Source organism: Cornus florida, unplaced genomic scaffold (genome assembly GCF_030987335.1).
Source record: "Cornus florida cultivar Cherokee Brave unplaced genomic scaffold, ASM3098733v1 CherokeeBrave_3.0.0_Hap2_Chr03, whole genome shotgun sequence".
NCBI classification, from domain to species: Eukaryota; Viridiplantae; Streptophyta; class Magnoliopsida; order Cornales; family Cornaceae; genus Cornus; species Cornus florida.
The window spans coordinates 5,427,170-5,447,037 of NW_026775573.1; the positions used below are offsets into that span (position 1 = coordinate 5,427,170).

The 19,868-nt window shown below is 31.8% G+C and overlaps 2 protein-coding genes across 2 annotated transcripts; both read right to left on the reverse strand.

Moving 5' to 3' along the window:
- Positions 1–11,854: 11,854 nt before the first annotated feature.
- On the reverse strand, positions 11,855–12,757 carry LOC132300981 (uncharacterized). Its single transcript, XM_059798282.1, has one exon. The coding sequence runs from the start codon at positions 12,755–12,757 to the stop codon at positions 11,855–11,857; it is 903 nt and encodes a 300-aa protein (XP_059654265.1).
- A 6,003-nt stretch (positions 12,758–18,760) lies between these two features.
- LOC132300982 (uncharacterized) lies at positions 18,761–19,618 on the reverse strand. The gene has a single exon (XM_059798283.1). It carries the CDS (start codon positions 19,616–19,618, stop codon positions 18,761–18,763), a length of 858 nt encoding a protein of 285 aa, XP_059654266.1.
- Between the last annotated feature and the right edge of the window lie 250 nt (positions 19,619–19,868).

Below are 19,868 nucleotides of genomic sequence, written 5' to 3' on the forward strand. Positions count from 1 at the left end.
ACCCTAATTATGGATGATTAAAAATTGAGTGGGAGCGGGGATTTTTATATATTGCCCCATGACTTTTGTTATTAACATCATTGTAATTAGATCTTCAAAAATAAGGCCCCACGCATGATTTGAAGAGTCTTAATATTACAAGAATGGTTATCTCATGAAAATAATAATAATGTTCATTGTAATTAGATCTTTAAAAATAAGGTCCTACGCATGATTTAAAGAGTCTAGATTATAATGACAAGATATTTAATGTTTTATTTTTCATTAGAGCATCAATAACGTTATACACTCAATCTAAAATCAATAGTGTTAGCTCCCCAACGGAGTGGTCTATATTAGGTGATTTTAGAAAGGCTAAACATAATCGGGAATCATTTCATATAGATAGACAAGGCATTGTCTTAAGAGATATGGAAATGATGGGATTTGCCCGCCAATAGTAATAATGAACTTCGCTAACCGAATAAGTTATTGGCGTATTGGTTATTCGATTTTTCATGCAGTGGTTAAGGGACCCACATACTATTTTAATGGAAGTGCTCACCTAATAGTCAATGAATCTCAACAATAGTAATAATGAACTCCTCCAACAGGATAAGTTATTGACATATTGATTGGTTGATTTATTATGCTACAGAGTTGAGGGACCCGCATTAATTAAAAGGGATTGTTCACCAATAATGATAATGATCTCTTGTTCGATTGAGATTTATTATATTATGTGGTTAACAAACTCATTTTAATTTTAAATATGCATGACAGAATTAATAATTCACCTTGCATGTTGTATGAATGCATTTATATTCAGATGAATTATGTTTAATCCATTTTATCTGCTTGCTTACATATTCTATGATATTGGACCTTATTTATAATGACTGGAAAATGAACTTAGATATTTTATTCACAACGTAAGGGTACAAAATGTGTTTATTACTCCTATACCTATCTCTTTTACTTTGAGATACCAAATTTGACATTAATGCTTTTAATAATTAGATAAGGCAAATGATATGACTTGGTGCAATATTTTAGAGTTTAGCTCGAATATACTCTAAAGCTAACATTTGTATTATTTTATTTTCTTCAAGCATCATATTAAATGTCAATGAGATATTTTGGTGAGATTAGATAGAGCATATGCCTAAGTACTGTGTCAAATTTAAATACCATCAAGATAGCCTCATGAACTCCAGTTTGAAATCAAATTTTGGAAAATGATTGTTTATTATTTAAAATTAGCCGGAGATCAATAGGGCTGACTTGGGTGGTAAGTTTCAAGTTGACATGATTATTGTCTTGTTACCAAACTCGTTCGATTCTGTTATAGTGAACTAAATAAGGAATCAGTTTGAGTTCACACTCGCTGATATTCTTATAGAATTGGTAACAGATAAAGGGATAATCAAGAGTATGGGCGTTCCTATCAATCTAACCTAGTCTATACCATATTCTTCTAGGCCCAAGTGGATGGGCAAAGCAAAGAAGAAGGATGATAATAGGACTAGGCTAGCACAAAACATAGGTATCTAAAAGGTTAAAGGGAATAAGGCAGTGTATGTTGAGGGCGAATGAAACTGTTTCTTTTGCCGTTAACTAAGACACTAAAGGACAAACTGTCTAAGCAATGACGTGGCATAGGAAAATATATATTTAATCATTGAGCCATGTTATGTGGTTGTATCTATTGATTCCTGATGGATAGATTCTGGAGCCACTAAATATGTTTGCAATTTATTGTAAGGATTTCAGGAATCCAGAAGCCTTGATGATATGGATATATATTTATCTTTTGACATGATGCCAAGGTTGTAGTTAAGTCAGTGGGAGTATTACATCTGAAATTAGAGAGTATGAGGATATTAGTATTAGAGAACTATCTTTATGCACAGAAGTGAAACGCAATCTCATTCTTATTTCACTTTTTGGCTTATAAAAACTAGATCGTTATTTTGTAAAACTGGTTTTATAAAATTGAATAGATATGTGATTGCTTCTGGTGCATTGAAAGATGGTTAATATACTATAATCACAAGCTCTTAAGATTTGCAGGATGTAGAAACTAATGTTGCATCTTCTAGATTGAATGTTAAGAGAAAATTTGTTATTCCTGACTCATTGTATTTTTGGTGTCTATTTTTGGGTTGTAATCAATCAAAATGAGATTTAAAGATTGGTTAAAGAAGGTTTATTACCTAGTGAGGCAGAGGAGCCTAAACCAAACTTGTGAATCTTGTTTTGAAGGATAGATAACTCAAAGGGCTTAATCAGCCAAATGAAATAGACATAAAGAACAATTGGAGTCGGTACACACGTACACGTGTAGTCTTATGAACATCCAGTCAAGATTACTCACGTTTTGGATAAATTTACCTGTTGCGACACAAGTCTTATACTTTTGGTATATTCCGAGAGGGTCAAGACTGATGTGGAGCACAGATTAGGTAAACTTATCAAGACACTTCGATCTGATCGAGTATTTGAGTATTTCTTGGGATAGTGCAAAGACTATATGGTCAATGAGGGTGTTGTGTACCAGTTTTCCGCAATTGACGCTAAATTAATTTAGGTGTCAAATAGGAATAACAGAATTCCACTTAACATGGTTAGATCTATGATCAGTAATGCCACATTATCTCTTTCATTTAAGAGTTTAGCGTTAATGACATCGATGCGCATTATGAACTGCATTCCATCTTAGTCTGTCTCAAGGATATCGTTGAGCTGTGTTTTTGACTAAATATTAGTTTGAATCATATGCACATATGGGGTAGTCTTGCACACGTGCGTTTGATATGGACAAGTAAGTTGGAATCAGATCATAGGCATGCTAGATTTGATAGCTACTCTAAATGTCACTAGGATGGATTATTTTATGATCTCAAAAATAAAAGTTGATTGTTTTCACTCACTGTTTATCTATAGGAGAATCATATTATGAATCACATACTTAGTAGCATAATGTTAGAGAATTTGGTATGAGTACCAGATGTACCACATGTGAACACACTTATTATAGAGATTGAGAATAATATATGAATTCCCTATTGATGCGTTAGCATCATCTACTACACAGATTCTTGCATCGGTACATTGATGTAGTGGGAGGATTATCATCCAATTCGACAGAATCATGTTTTTAGGTGAGACCATTATGGACATCCCTGTTAAACATGAGTTGAACCCAGTAAGCTACACGGAAGCGTGAACCGATGTGGATACAGATCGTTTTGGTGAGTTACTATGAAATCAGAGTTGGAATCTATGTATTCTAATAAATTCTGGGATCTTGTAGAACGTTCTAGTAGGGTGATTCCTATGGAAGGCAAGTTAATCTATAAAAAGATACCAGAAGATTTCTTAGTGAATAAATCATGAGTGTACAAGGGAATGTCATTATTTTTCTTAATTCTATATATTGATGACATCCTACTCATTTATAATGACGTAGAAGTTTTGTCATCAATTAAAAGGTAGTTGTTCAATTACTTTTAAATGAAGGATTTTCAAGATATAAGCTATATTCCTAGGATCAAGCTTTTGCAAGATCAGGTTAAAAGGAAAATAGGCTTATCTTAATAATCCTACATTGATAAAGTTTTGACCAGGTTTGGTATGCATAACTCAAAGAATGAGTTCTTGCTTTATTGATATGGATCGCTCTTTCTAGTAAGTAGTTTTTCAAGACTAGCAGAGGAGTTTGAGCAAATGAGACTGGAACAATATGTTTCGGCATATGAGAGTCTCATATATGCCATGGTCTATACCAAACAGGACATCCGCTACATAGTAGGGATAGTCAGTAGAGATCAGTCCAATACTGGACTTGACAACTGGTCTATTGTGAAAAATATCATTAAGTACCTAAGGAGAATCAATGATATCATACTCATTTATGGATGTGATGATATGGTCCTAGTCAGGTATGCTAGTTCTGATTTTCAATCAGAAGTAGATACTATGAGGTTCATGACTTAGTGTATGTTCACTTAATGGAAGGGAAATCAGTTGGTAGATTGTCAAGCAGATTTCAACTGTTGACTCAAACCTGCAGGTGGAATATATTGCAGCCTTAAAGGTGGCAATATAAGCCTATTGGTTTGATCTCACTGATTTAGAGGTTGTGGAGCATACTAGCCTGCCTATCGAGCTATATTGCGACAATAGTGCAGAAGTAGTCCAAACCAATGACCCAAGGTTCCATAGATGAACAAAATACACTGATAGGAAGTATCATGTTCTACATGATATTATCCGGCAAGAAAATGTACTTGTAGCTAGAACATTGCATTGGAACACAACTTTGTTGATCCATTATCAAAGGTGTCATTGATCAATAATTTTGATCATCATCTGGATAACATTGGAGTTAGGTGCAATTTGAATTGGCTATGAGGGCAAGTGGGAGCTGTTGGGATTTATATGCCCTGGCATAGCAAATTCCTGTTTGGATTAATTGACATATGTTCCTGACGTTTCTGAAATATTTATGTTTTATACAATTGGTGAATTCAATGTATTATATTTCGATTCACTATGAAATTGATAGTGTCCATGTAATTACAAGAAATATTTATATATATGTATGTGATGGCAATCAATGCATGATATATAAATAGTAATTATAAATTGTTCATAGTCGGTAATTATGGATGGACTCATAATTAATTAAGACTTGAACTGGATCCGCGTTAGGTTGAGATAGATTGCGAGAGCCGTCGTATGCAATTACTCCCTATCACCGTCATGGCATTTGACCCTTAAGCATGAGAAAAGTATAGACTCTTTTATTAATTAATAATTACTTTGATTTGTTCGGCGGATTCTTCGGGATCCTTAGACCGACACTTCGGGTAGTTATGTAATTAATAGTTAGAGGGTTATATTTTCAATATTTGCATCATTGCTACTTGTATTTATTTTGTATTGATTATGGTTGATCACAAAGTAAATTCGAAGGCCTTCATATGATTTTAGACAAAATGATTTATTATATATTTATTTATTAAATTATTATTTTTGTCAAACAAATATTTTATTGTGATCGAGTCAGAAATAATCAGAGGTACCAAAATAGATATATTAATTAAGTAGTCGGATTGATGGCTTTATTTATCCGATAACTAATTATGCATAGAGGGGTCAAAGTGCAATATTGACTTAGAGGTTATTTATTATTTAATTGGAGTTCAATTAATTTCTTTTAGTGGAGTAGAAATTAATTTATGAATTAATTGAATTGGGTCCATGGACCGGGCCAATTACTAATTCATTGTAGCCAATAAAATAATAGGCCCAATGGATTCTCACTCATAGCCCAACTTGATATTGGAATCATATTAGATTTGAGACATGTGAATTAGAGATTGAGAAGGATTAGTTGGTTCCTTTTCTTTACCTTTATGTTGCCTATAAATATACATGGTCTATGTATATTTTAGGGGTGATTTTTAGTAGAAGGAAAAAATGAATAAATATTTTCTCTCTCTAGAAAATTAGGGTTTATGTTCTCATCTAATGGAGGCTCCCACAAGCCTAGTTTTCCAAGGTCATTCATGGAGGCTTATGAGTGATTCCTAAAGGCAAGACCATTACCAAGAAGATGGAGATAGAGATCTATGGAAAAAGGTGTCTAGCAAAAGGGATCTACAATAAGTGAGAACATTCACTTTAAAGGAGAGATCTAAGGTTTACTCAAACCTTGATGTAAGTATTCAATCTTTTAATTGAATGGTACATCATGTTTTATTTTTGCATAAAACTTGTCTCTATGTAATGAATCAAGATCTATGAATTAAAATCCCTCGAAAAGTTTTTTAAACTAGCACGTTTCCCAACACTTTGAATCTAGGGTGTAACATCTATTCGTAACTGCTAACCAAGTAATGATACCATGTTTAGGAATATGGTGCTTGAACCATAGAAGGTAGTGCCAAGGAAAGATAATTGAAGGAGGAGTAAAGTAATTCATGGTATGTGCTAGAGAGAATTTGAGTGTAGGACTTGGCAACCAATCAACTGTGTCATGTGAAGTAGAGGGTGGGGCAATTCAGTAGAGCTGGGATAAGAAAACTTGTAACTGAAAGTACGCAGGGAGCTGAATTGTCTCTGGAATAACCCACTGAAGGTTGGAAATTAGGCTATTAACTGAGGCATATGCGTCCAGTTGAAGAATTTCCACTTCAAAGAGTTGTAACTGGGTGACAATTGGACCATTTGGAAGCCAGAAATCTAACCACATCATTGTATCAGTTCCAGCTCCAACCTTGTATCTTACAATCTTCATGTGCTAAAAAACACCATTAAAGTTTTAATTTATGCAAATAGGCATCTCCTGACACATTTAAGGGAGAGTTGGCCTAAATAGTCTTTATATACACATTTTACATAATATTTTATGGGATTAAATGCAAAAAACACCCCTACCAAAAATGAAGTAGCCTTAAGTACATATAAATTCTTATATTATCAGAGCAAATTGCTCACTAATACTCAATTTTGACCAATTTTTTTTTTATAAAAACCTCAAAATACCTTTGATTAAAAAATATTAATTTTATTTATTCTCTCTCTGTCTTTCTCATTTCTCTCTCATCCATCTCTATCTCCCATCATTAATACACTAGCCTTCTTATTTTTCTATTTCCAGGGGTTATATATATATATATATATATATTAATTAGTACATTTATATATCAATCGATCCTGTAAAAAATACCTACAATTGGATCTTCATATATGCATGTTATTGATGATGAGACATGATTTGTATTTTGCAACAGGCTTAATTGATCAGAAAAATTCCCTCCTGGCCAAATGGAATTGCTCTCCCCGGCAACATTGACAACAATTCTTCCAAGAGTCCATTTATAATGGCTCCAGACCCAATTTGCCTAATTTGCACGGTGAGAAAATGGTTTGTAATGATAAAGGTTCTACAGCGACACTGCGTGTGTTTGTGATGAAAATGTATAACAATCAACTTAGAGAAAGATAATATATTGTTAGGAGAAAATATATAGCGATAATTTTTTTATTTATCTTTTTGGAAAGGTGAGAGAACGATCCTTTAAAGTGGGTTAAATATACACAAAATATCCGCATACTATGAGATTATTAGCATACACCTTGGGTATTGTTCAAAGAGTAAAAAGGCAAAACAAGTATTACTTTATGTGCATATTTCTGTTTGAGGGGGTGTTTTCGCACTAAATTAAAAGAATAAGGGATTATCAATTAACACAATTTTTTTTAAATAGGGGATGAAAGTGTTACGCGAAGTATACATTAAGAGTGAAATAGATTATTATGAGGTTGTAGTGATGCATTGGCTAATCTAGTGAACAAAGTCAGCAAGAAAACCCAACAACTGAAGTGAATCAATTATGAACTGCTAATGTAGATCGAGTATCAAAAGTTCTTTAAATCCACCATAAAAGCACAATTAGGATGATGTGTGGCTTATGGTAACCATTGAATAGCTCATGTGCCATAAGAATGTTTTTACTGAGTTGCCTGCCTTTGGCAAAAGCGTTTTGGGTAGGGCTAGTTAATAAAGGACGTGTGGAGCTAAGCTTCAATGCAACGAACTTAGAGATAGATATATTTATAAATTAAATTACAACATGAGATTGACCTAAAGTCATACACAATAATGAGGTTTAGTATTTTAGGAACTAGGGCTATATATGAGTTGTTGATTTCTGTTAACATCCTCCATGAGATGGAAAAAATTCCTTATAGCAGTTGTGACCTCATGACCAATGATAGGCCATTAGTGCTTGAAGAAACATGAAATATCATGGATCCATGCACATCCATTTGCCAAGCTTGTGAAACAATGAAGAGGAAATTTGAGTTAAGAGCCTAAAAGCTAATTTTAAAACCCGAAAGGTATGTTCCTCTTATGACTAATTAAGCCCAACTTAACCACTATAGAGGAATGGTCTGAAATTCTTGGAGGAAAGAAGTGACATTGAGCTTGAGGGAATAGAGTCATCCAAACAGCATTAATGAGGACTCTGTCCAGCTTTCTTGAAATATTGGCACAACTAAAGCTCTTGCTAGACCAAGAATGAAAAAACTAGTAAATCTCATGTCTTCAAAACCATTTATAGAACACCGACTATCTGTAGATATATATATATATTTTTTGTGGGGTTGGGATAATTAAATTTTTAATTATATTTTTGTTTAGTGTCTTGGGCCAAAGTAATTGAATTCTTTTTCTAATAAGGAATATAAATAGAGAATTTGTTATGAGCTGAGTAACATGTCAAGTTGACGAAGTCTTTGAAAGGATCGGGTGAATTGACCCTCAAAAAAAAAAATTAAATAATTAATTTCTTGTATTAATGTGATGTGAAAATTGTGAATTACATTACTTTATGATTTTCATGTTCTGGGGAAACTTGGTGGACTTGGCCTTTGCACTACTTTAGCTTTGCAAAAATAAGACGGAAAATTATGCATGCTCCTTGATAGTTTATGGAGTGCTTTCAATGGCCCGACACAATCATCGATGAAAACAAAACAACATAAAATAAAGCTTAATATTGTATAAAGCAGTGTTGACATGTTGTACTCAATTACCAAATGTTGAATGCAACATTTATGTGGAGACGGATATAAATATTGGAAATAATTACTATTTAAGAAGGATTTGTACTTTCTGTATTAACAATAGTAATCAATAAAAAAAGTAAAAAATTGATTGATTTTAAGATAGAAAGGGTTGAAAAAGTGTTAAAAATTAATTTTGACAAAACTAAAAGGGTTGAAAAAGTGTTAAAAATTAATTTTGACAAAACTAAAATTACTAATTTTTTTTTGAATTGTAATGGCTCGGGTAAATGCAAATCTAAAATTAGTAAAATAAAATTAAAAAAAAAGTAAATTGTAAGCGAGTTGGGTATTTGAGTTTGTATTTTACGTAATTGTCCAAATTATTAGGTATAATATAAGATTTTGAAAACTTCGGTTATTTCTTTCATAAATTCTTAGTGTTAGGTTTAAAGACACAAAAATGGACAAAAAAATATTTCGAAATTTGTACTAACGTGGTTCTAATTCTAAGAATGAATTCAATGCTATTTTTTAAAAATAAGATAAAATAAATTCTGTTTTTTGAGAACATCACAGAAATTGAGAATGATTTTGTGTAAAACAAGGGATGTGGATATTATTAAAAATATAAATTTAATTCAAACCTAAGTATGTCAATACATTGTACAAATTGTATGGAATACCTCTGCACTCTACTCATGGGTATTGTAATGCACAAGGATACGCAATCTGAAGCTTGTAATAGTACTAATTCGATCTCCACAAGAACACAACCAATAGAAATTTTTGAGAGCAAAAATATGCAAATTCATGTGGTTGATGGATTCATGAACACAACCAATAGAATGACACTCTTTATTTATTTTTTCTAGAAAAATGAGCAAAAGGATACATCACAATTATCTCATGAGAATGGGGATACAGAAGTCTCTGTTATTTAAAATTTAAAAATTCTTCAATAATATTTTACAAGGATATATCTAATTACTTGTGTCAAGTGATAATCGTCAAAAAAAAAAAAAAAAAAGTCTTATATATTAAAGATTCTTAATTTAAAGTTTCAAAAATAAGTTGTGAGTGTGTCTATGATTTAGAAACTTTCCTTGACTGTCAGTTACCATCAACCTAAAACATAAACAAACAAATAACTTCATTAGTGAGCAAGAATATAATTAAAAAAACAGTTTTTATTTTTATTTATTTATATTTTTAAATTAAATATATTTTAGACAAGAATTTATACCTTACAACAAGCCAAGAGGTATTAAAGGAAAAGATAATAATAAGAGAATCCAAAGCCATTGTTAAGGCTTTCTTTCTCTCTCTCTCTATGCTGCCATCAATATCTTTATAAGACAGTGATTGGCTGCATAGAAAGAGAGAGAAAGAAAGCTTTTCTGCGGGATTAATTGAGCATGAATTCATCAAAAACTGGAACACAATAACAATAGTAATGTGAGTTAGTATCTAAATATCTAAATATTGTCCTCTATAAAATTTTGGATTGTGTGCATTAATATAAAACAGAAAAAGAAAAAGAAATAAATGACAATATTGGCAAGCTAGCTAAAAATTGACATACATAATATGCTATGAAATCATCCAAGTTTAAAACAGAATTGGGAAAGCAAGAAACAGGAGATATAAATTGGACGCTAATATCTTTACATGCTGATATAAAAATATTATATATATGCGTGTGTGTGTGATTATATAAACATTCATGCATGAAAAAAAAAGTCTGATTGATCTAAAGAATGACATCTATAACAAGAAACTAAAGAGAACATAACATCTACGGAAAAAAAGAAAAAAGAATAATTGATTTAACCAATATATATGACATACATAATATACTACGAAATCGTCCAAGTTTAAAACAAAATTAGGAAAGCATGAAAATGGAGATATAAATTGGACGCTAATATCTTTACATGCTGATATAAAAATATTTTATATATGTGTGTGTGTGTGTGTGTGTGTGTGTGATTATATAAACATTCATGCATGAAAAAAAAAAAAAAATCTGATTGATCTAAAGAATAACATCTATAACAAGAAACTAAATAGAACATAACATCTACAGAAAAAAGGAAAAAGGAAAAAGAAAAATTGATTTAACTAATATATATAACAAGAAAATAAATTAATATGGAACAAAACAAAGATTGAAAAGATTATATAAAACAACGCAACCAAACTCTGTCAAACTGAGTTTGGATGATAAGAAAGAAAAGATATATATATAAGACTTAACTAGACTAATAGATGATGGCATGATGCTGAGATCGTTCTGTGCAGAGAGGAACGAAGAGAGGAGATTGAGAGGCTAAAGATGTTCGGCAATTAGGAAAGTTATTTATATATACTAATTGGGGTTGGGCACTAATTAGGATTAATTCAATGGGAAAGATTGGCTTTTAAGTCACGCAAGTCTGTTTGAAGTGATAACAATGTTATGTATCGTAATTTAATTGTGTCTCAAAAATTTAAGTCTAATTAGGGTTTCTATTTTAAACTACTATTTGTTAAGAAATTTCTTGTTACACAAGTTTTCAGGTTCAACGGAATTGTAATACTCTTGCTTCAATAAGAAAACTAGGGCTTAATTTATATAATTTTAGTGCTGGATATTATTGAAAAATAAGAAAGTTTGTTAAATTGTGCCTAATTTCTTTTTTGGATTGGAATTTGATTTTTAAGTTGCACTTTCTTTTAAAAAGGTTCTTGTTAGGTTTCAACAACGAGTAATTTATTTATTTACCAAAAAAAAAAACCCGGTAATTATATATATATATGTATATATATATATTTAGTAATTAAATTACTTCTTATATTAATTTGAGTTAGTAAAACAACTGTTTGATTTTCAGAAAGAATGAGTTGAAAAAGAGCTGAGTTGACTAAACACGCTTTAAGTCAAATCATTTTTGGGCTTGGATTTTGGTCTTTGCGCTTTGTAGATGTTTAGGCTTTTCCTGTTTTGGGCCTTCTCTTGTTGACACACTCTGTGAATACTTTACATGAGTCAAGTTTAGAAAACACTCTTACACATTTTTTTTTTTTTTTTGTTAAAAGGTAAGCTTGTATATATATAATAAAGGAGTAGGATGTACATGTAGTGCTACAATGCGCAGCAAAAGCAAGTGCTACAATGAGCCGCAAAAGTAAAAGCAACAGCACCAAATGGTTACAACCAACAAAGCAATAAAACAACTTCTAAGAGTGAATACAAGAAACTGCATCAGCATCAAATGGTTTAGCACCTCCAACAAGCAAACATCAAATACTAGGGCATCAGCCATGAGTGTCCAGCAGTGATAGAACAGCCTTTGAAGCATAGGATTTGTAGATCATTATATGACACTACTTGGCTGAGGTCTGAGCTGTATCTCAGAGTAACAGAAGCAAGTCTTGCACTCACACTTGATTTAATCTGAGACATTACATGCTGTGGAGAAGAAGATTTATTCCTGAAGGCCCTTGAATTTCTCTCCATCCAAAGGAAGTATACTGCAGCAGAAAGAAGAAGCTTGTGAACAAGGAATTTCTGTGAGATCCAATGGGTAGAGCACCAAGCAATCAGGTCAGACCATGAGTGAGGCTGAAATGTGAATCTTGTAACTTCTTGAATGACCCTCCAAATGTGGGAACTGTAATTGCAGCTGAAGAAAAGGTGGTCCAAAGATTCATAATCTGAGTTACACAACAAACTAGCATTTGTGTTATGCTTGTTCAACATGGGCTTTGAATCTAGGGTGTAACATCTATTCCTAACTGCTAACCAAGTAATGATACCATGTTTAGGAATATGGTACTTGAACCATAGAAGGTAGTGCCAAGGAAAGATAATTGAAGGAGGAGTCAAGTAATTCATGGTATGTGCTAGAGAGAATTTGAGTGTAGGACTTGGCAACCAATCAACTGTGTCATGTGAAGTAGAGGGTGGGGCAATTCTGTAGAGCTGGGATAAGAAAACTTGTAACTGAAAGTATGCAGGGAGCTGAATTGTCTCTGGAATAACCCACTGAAGGTTGGAAATTAGGCTATCAACTGAGGCATATGCGTCCAGTTGAAGAATTTCCACTTCAAAGAGTTGTAACTGGGTGACAATTGGACCATTTGGAAGCCAAAAAACTAACCGCATCATTGTATCAATTCCAGCTCCAACCTTGTATCTTACACTCTTCATGTGCTAAAAAACACCATTAAAGTTTTAATTTATGCAAATAGGCATCTCTTGACACATTTAAGGGAGAGTTGGCCTAAATAGTCTTTATATACACATTTTACATAATATTTTATGGGATTAAATGCAAAAAACACCCCTACCAAAAATTAAGTAGCCTTAAGTACATATAAATTCTTATATTATCAGAGCAAATTGCTCACTAATACTCAATTTTGACCAATTTTTTTTTTATAAAAACCCCAAAATACCTTTGATTAAAAAATATTAATTTTATTTATTCTCTGTCTGTCTGTCTTATTTCTCTCTCATCCATCTCTATCTCCCATCATTAATACACTAGCCTTCTTATTTTTCTATTTCCAGGGGTTATATATATATATATATTAATTAGTACATTTATATATCAATGGATCCTGTAAAAAATACCTGGATCTTCATATATGCATGTAATTGATGATGAGACATGATTTGTATTTTGCAATATGCTTAATTGATCAGAAAAATTCCCTCCTGGCCAAATGGAATTGCTCTCCCCGGCAACATTGACAACAATTCTTCCAAGAGTCCATTTATAATGGCTCCAGACCCAATTTGCCTAATTTGCACGGTGAGAAAATGGTTTGTAATGATAAAGGTCCTACAACGACGCTGCATGTGTTTGTGATGAAAATGTATAACAATCAACTTAGAGAAAGACAATATATTGTTAGGAGAAAATATATAGCGATAATTTTTTTATTTATCTTTTTGGAAAGGTGAGAGAACGATCCTTAAAAGTTGGTTAAATATATACAAAATATCCCCATATTATGAGATTATTAGCATACACCTTGGGCATTGTTCAAAGAGTAAAAAGGCAAAACAAGTATTACTTTATGTGCATATTTCTGTTTGAGGGGGTGTTTTCGCACTAAATTAAAAGAATAAGGGATTATCAATTAACACAATTTTTTTTAAATATGGGATGAAAGTGTTACGCGAAGTATACATTAAGAGTGAAATAGATTATTATGAGGTTGTAGTGATGCATTGGCTAATCTAGTGAACACAGTCAGCAAGAAAACCCAACAAGTGAAGTGAATCAATTATGAACTGTCAATGTAGATCGAGTATCAAAAGTTCTTTAAATCCACCATAAAAGCACAATTAGGATGATGTGTGGCTTATGGTAACCATTGAATAGCTCATGTGCCATAAGAATGTTTTTACTGAGTTGCCTGCCTTTGGCAAAAGTGTTTTGGGTAGGGCTAGTTAATAAAGGACGTGTGGAGCTAAGCTTCAATGCAACGAACTTAGAGATAGATATATTTATAAATTAAATTACAACATGAGATTGACCTAAAGTCATACACAATAATGAGGTTTAGTATTTTAGGAACTAGGGCTATATATGAGTTGTTGATTTCTGTTAACATCCTCCATGAGATGGAAAAAATTCCTTATAGCAGTTGTGACCTCATGACCAATGATAGGCCATTAGTGCTTGAAGAAACATGAAATATCATGGATCCATGCACATCCATTTGCCAAGCTTGTGAAACAATGAAGAGGAAATTTGAGTTAAGAGCCTAAAAGCTAATTTTAAAACCCGAAAGGTATGTTCCTCTTATGACTAATTAAGCCCAACTTAACCACTATAGAGGAATGGTCTGAAATTCTTGGAGGAAAGAAGTGACATTGAGCTTGAGGGAATAGAGTCATCCAAACAGCATTAATGAGGACTCTGTCCAGCTTTCTTGAAATATTGGCACAACTAAAGCTCTTGCTAGACCAAGAATGAAAAAACTAGTAAATCTCATGTCTTCAAAACCATATATAGAACCCCGACTATCTGTAGATATATATATATATTTTTTGTGGGGTTGGGATAATTAAATTAGTAATTATATTTTTGTTTAGTGTCTTGGGCCAAAGTAATTGAATTCTTTTTCTAATAAGGAATATAAATAGAGAATTTGTTATGAGCTGAGTAACATGTCAAGTTGACGGAGTCTTTGAAAGGATCGGGTGAATTGACCCTCAAAAAAAAAAATTAATTAATTAATTTCTTGTATTAATGTGATGTGAAAATTGTGAATTACATTACTTTATGATTTTCATGTTCCGGGGAAACTTGGTGGACTTGGCCCTTTGCACTACTTTAGCTTTGCAAAAATAAGACGAAAAATTATGCATGCTCCTTGATAGTTTATGGAGTGCTTTCAATAGCCCGACACAATCATCGATAAAAACAAAACAACATAAAATAAAGCTTAATATTGTATAAAGCAGTGTTGACATGTTGTACTCAATTACCAAATGTTGAATGCAACATTTATGTGGAGACGGATATAAATATTGGAAATAATTACTATTTAAGAAGGATTTGTACTTTCTGTATCAACAATAGTAATCAATAAAAAAAGTAAAAAATTGATTGATTTTAAGATAGAAAGGGTTGAAAAAGTGTTAAAAATTAATTTTGACAAAACTAAAATTACTAATTTTTTTTTGAATTGTAATGGCTCGGGTAAATGCAAATCTAAAATTAGTAAAATAAAATTAAAAAAAAAAGTAAATTGTAAGCGAGTTGGGTATTTGAGTTTGTATTGTACGTAATTGTCCAAATTATTAGGTATAATATAAGATTTTGAAAACTTCGGTTATTTCTTTCATAAATTCTTAGTGTTAGGTTTAAAGACACAAAAATGGACAAAAAAATATTTCGAAATTTGTACTAACGTGGTTCTAATTCTAAGAATGAATTCAATGCTATTTTTTAAAAATAAGATAAAATAAATTCTGTTTTTGAGAACATCACAGAAATTGAGAATGATTTTGTGTAAAACAAGGGATGTGGATATTATTAAAAATATAAATTTAATTCAAACCTAAGTATGTCAATACATTGCACAAATTGTATGGAATACCTCTGCACTCTACTCATGGGTATTGTAATGCACAAGGATACGCAATCTGAAGCTTGTAATAGTACTAATTCGATCTCCACAAGAACACAACCAATAGAAATTTTTGAGAGCAAAAATATGCAAATTCATGTGGTTGATGGATTCATGAACACAACCAATAGAATGACACTCTTTATTTATTTTTTCTAGAAAAATGAGCAAAAGGATACATCACAATTATCTCATGAGAATGGGGATACAGAAGTCTCTGTTATTTAAAATTTAAAAATTCTTCAATAATATTTTACAAGGATATATCTAATTACTTGTGTCAAGTGATAATCGTCAAAAAAAAAAAAAAAAAAAAAAAAAAAAAGTCTTATATATTAAAGATTCTTAATTTAAAGTTTCAAAAATAAGTTGTGAGTGTGTCTATGATTTAGAAACTTTCCTTGACTGTCAGTTACCATCAACCTAAAACATAAACAAACAAATAACTTCATTAGTGAGCAAGAATATAACTAAAAAAAGAGTTTTTTTTTTTTTTTTTAAATTAAATATATTTTAGACAAGAATTCATACCTTACAACAAGCCAAGAGGTATTAAATGGAAAAGATAATAATAAGAGAATCCAAAGCCATTGTTAAGGCTTCCTTTCTCTCTCCCTCTATGCTGCCATCAATATCTTTATAAGATAGTGATTGGCTGCATAGAAAGAGAGAGAAAGAAAGCTTTTGGCCGGATTAATTGAGCATGAATCCATCAAAAACTGGAACATAATAACAATAGTAATGTGAGTTAGTATCTAAATATTGTCCTCTGTAAAATTTCCAGACTGTGGTTTAATATAAAACAGAAAAAGAAAAAAGAAATAAATTACAATATTGGAGGCTAACTAAAAAAATGTGAGTTAGTATCTAAATATTGTTCTCTACAAAATTTCTGGATTAGGATTGTGTGGATTGACATAAAACAGAAAAAGAAAAAAAAATAAATGAAAATATTGGCAAGCGAACTAAAAATTAACGTTCATCATATACTAGGAAATCATCAAAGTTTAAAACAGAATTAGGAAAGCATGAAACAGGAGATCGATATAAATTGGACGCTAATATCTTTACATGCTGATATATATATATATATATATATATATATATATATATATAAATATATGTTTGTATGAGTGTGATTATATAAACATTCATTCATGACAAAAAAAAAAAAAAATCTGATTGATCTAAAGAATGACATCTATAACAAGAAACTAAATAGAACATAACATCTCCGGAAAAAAGAAAAAAGAAAAAAGAAAAAAGAAAAATTGATTTAACTAATATATATAAACAAGAAAATAAATTAATTTGGAACAAAACAAAGATTGAAAAGAGAAGGTTAATAAATTAAACAACGCAACTAAAATCTGTCAAACTGAGTTTGGATGATAAGAAAGAAAAGATATATATATAAAATAGATGATGGCATGATGCTGAGATCGTTCTGTGCTGAGACGAGAGAGGAGAGAGGAGAGAGGAGAGCTAATTAAGAGCTAGGCTAAGGGGTATTTATATATATACACTTTGGGGTTGGGTACTAATTAGGGGTTAATCAATGGGAAATAATGGCTTTTAAGTCACGCAAGTCTGTTTGAAGTGATAACAATGTTATGTATTGTAATTTAATTGTCTCAAAAATGTAAGTCTAATTAGGGTTTCTATTTTAAACTACTATTTGTTAAGAAATTTCTTGTTAGGCAAGTTTTCAGGCTCAAAGGAATAATTGTAATCCTTATTTCAATAAGAAAACTAGGGCTTAATTTATATAATTTAAGGTGTTGGATATTATTGAAAAATAAGGAAGTTTGTTAAATAATTTAAGGTGTTGGATATTATTGAAAAAGGAAAAAGGAAAAAGGAAAAAGAAAAATTGATTTAACTAATATATATAACAAGAAGATAAATTAATATGCAACAAAACAAAGATTGAAAAGATTATATAAAACAACGCAACCAAACTCTGTCAAACTGAGTTTGGATGATAAGAAAGAAAAGATATATATATAAGACTTACCTAGACTAATAGATGATGGCATGATGCTGAGATCGTTCTGTGCAGAGAGGAACGAAGAGAGGAGATTGAGAGGCTAAAGATGTTCGGCAATTAGGAAAGTTATTTATATATACTAATTGGGGTTGGGCACTAATTAGGATTAATTCAATGGGAAAGATTGGCTTTTAAGTCACGCAAGTCTGTTTGAAGTGATAACAATGTTATGTATCGTAATTTAATTGTGTCTCAAAAATTTAAGTCTAATTAGGGTTTCTATTTTAAACTACTATTTGTTAAGAAATTTCTTGTTACACAAGTTCTCAGGTTCAAAGGAATTGTAATACTCTTGTTTCAATAAGAAAACTAGGGCTTAATTTATATAATTTTAGTGCTGGATATTATTGAAAAATAAGAAAGTTTGTTAAATTGTGACTAATTTCTTTTTTGGATTGGAATTTGATTTTTCAGTTGCACTTTCTTTTAAAAAGGTTCTTGTTAGGTTTCAACAACGAGTAATTTATTTATTTACCGAAAAAAAAACCCAGTAATTATATATATATATATATATATATATATATATATATTCAGTAATTAAATTATTTCTTATATTAATTTGAGTTAGTAAAACAACTGATTGATTTTCAGAAAGAATGAGTTGAAAAAGAGCTGAGTTGACTAAACACGCTTTAAGTCAAATTATTTTTGGGCCTGGATTTTGGTCTTTGCGCATTGTAGATGTTCAGGCTTTTCCTGTTTTGGGCCTTCTCTTGTTGACACGCTCTGTGAATACTTTACTTGAGTCAAGTGTAGAAAACACTCTTACACTTTTTTTTTTTTTTTTTTTTTTTTGTTGAAAGGTAAGCTTGTATATATATAATAAAGGAGTAGGATGTACCTGTAGTGCTACAATGCGCACCAAAAGCAAGTGCTACAATGAGCCACAAAAGTAAAAGCAACAGCACCAAATGGTTACAACCAACAAAGCAATAAATCAACTTCTAAGAGTGAATACAAGAAACTGCATCAGCATCAAATGGTTTAGCACCTCCAACAAGCAAACATCAAATACTAGGGCATCAGCCATGAGTGTCCAGCAGTGATAGAACAGCCTTTGAAGCATAGGATTTGTAGATCATTATATGACACTACTTGGCTGAGGTCTGAGCTGTATCTCAGAGTAACAGAAGCAAGTCTTGCTCTCACACTTGATTTAATCTGAGACATTACATGCTGTGGAGAAGAAGATTTATTCCTGAAGGCCCTTGAATTTCTCTCCATCCAAAGGAAGTATACTGCAGCAGAAAGAAGAAGCTTGTGAACAAGGAATTTCTGTGAGATCCAATGGGTAGAGCACCAAGCAATCAGGTCAGACCATGAGTGAGGCTGAAATGTGAATCTTGTAACTTCTTGAATGACCCTCCAAATGTGGGAACTGTAATTGCAGCTGAAGAAAAGGTGGTCCAAAGATTCATAATCTGAGTTACACAAAAATCTAGCATTTGTGTTATGCTTGTTCAACATGGGCTTTGAATCTAGGGTGTAACATCTATTCCTAACTGCTAACCAAGTAATGATACCATGTTTAGGAATATGGTACTTGAACCATAGAAGGTAGTGCCAAGGAAAGATAATTGAAGGAGGAGTCAAGTAATTCATGGTATGTGCTAGAGAGAATTTGAGTGTAGGACTTGGCAACCAATCAACTGTGTCATGTGAAGTAGAGGGTGGGGCAATTCTGTAGAGCTGGGATAAGAAAACTTGTAACTGAAAGTATGCAGGGAGCTGAATTGTCTCTGGAATAACCCACTGAAGGTTGGAAATTAGGCTATCAACTGAGGCATATGCGTCCAGTTGAAGAATTTCCACTTCAAAGAGTTGTAACTGGGTGACAATTGGACCATTTGGAAGCCAAAAATCTAACCGCATCATTGTATCAATTCCAGCTCCAACCTTGTATCTTACACTCTTCGTGTGCTAAAAAACACCATTAAAGTTTTAATTTATGCAAATAGGCATCTCTTGACACATTTAAGGGAGAGTTGGCCTAAATAGTCTTTATATACACATTTTACATAATATTTTATGGGATTAAATGCAAAAAACACCCCTACCAAAAATTAAGTAGCCTTAAGTGCATATAAATTCTTATATTATCAGAGCAAATTGCTCACTAATA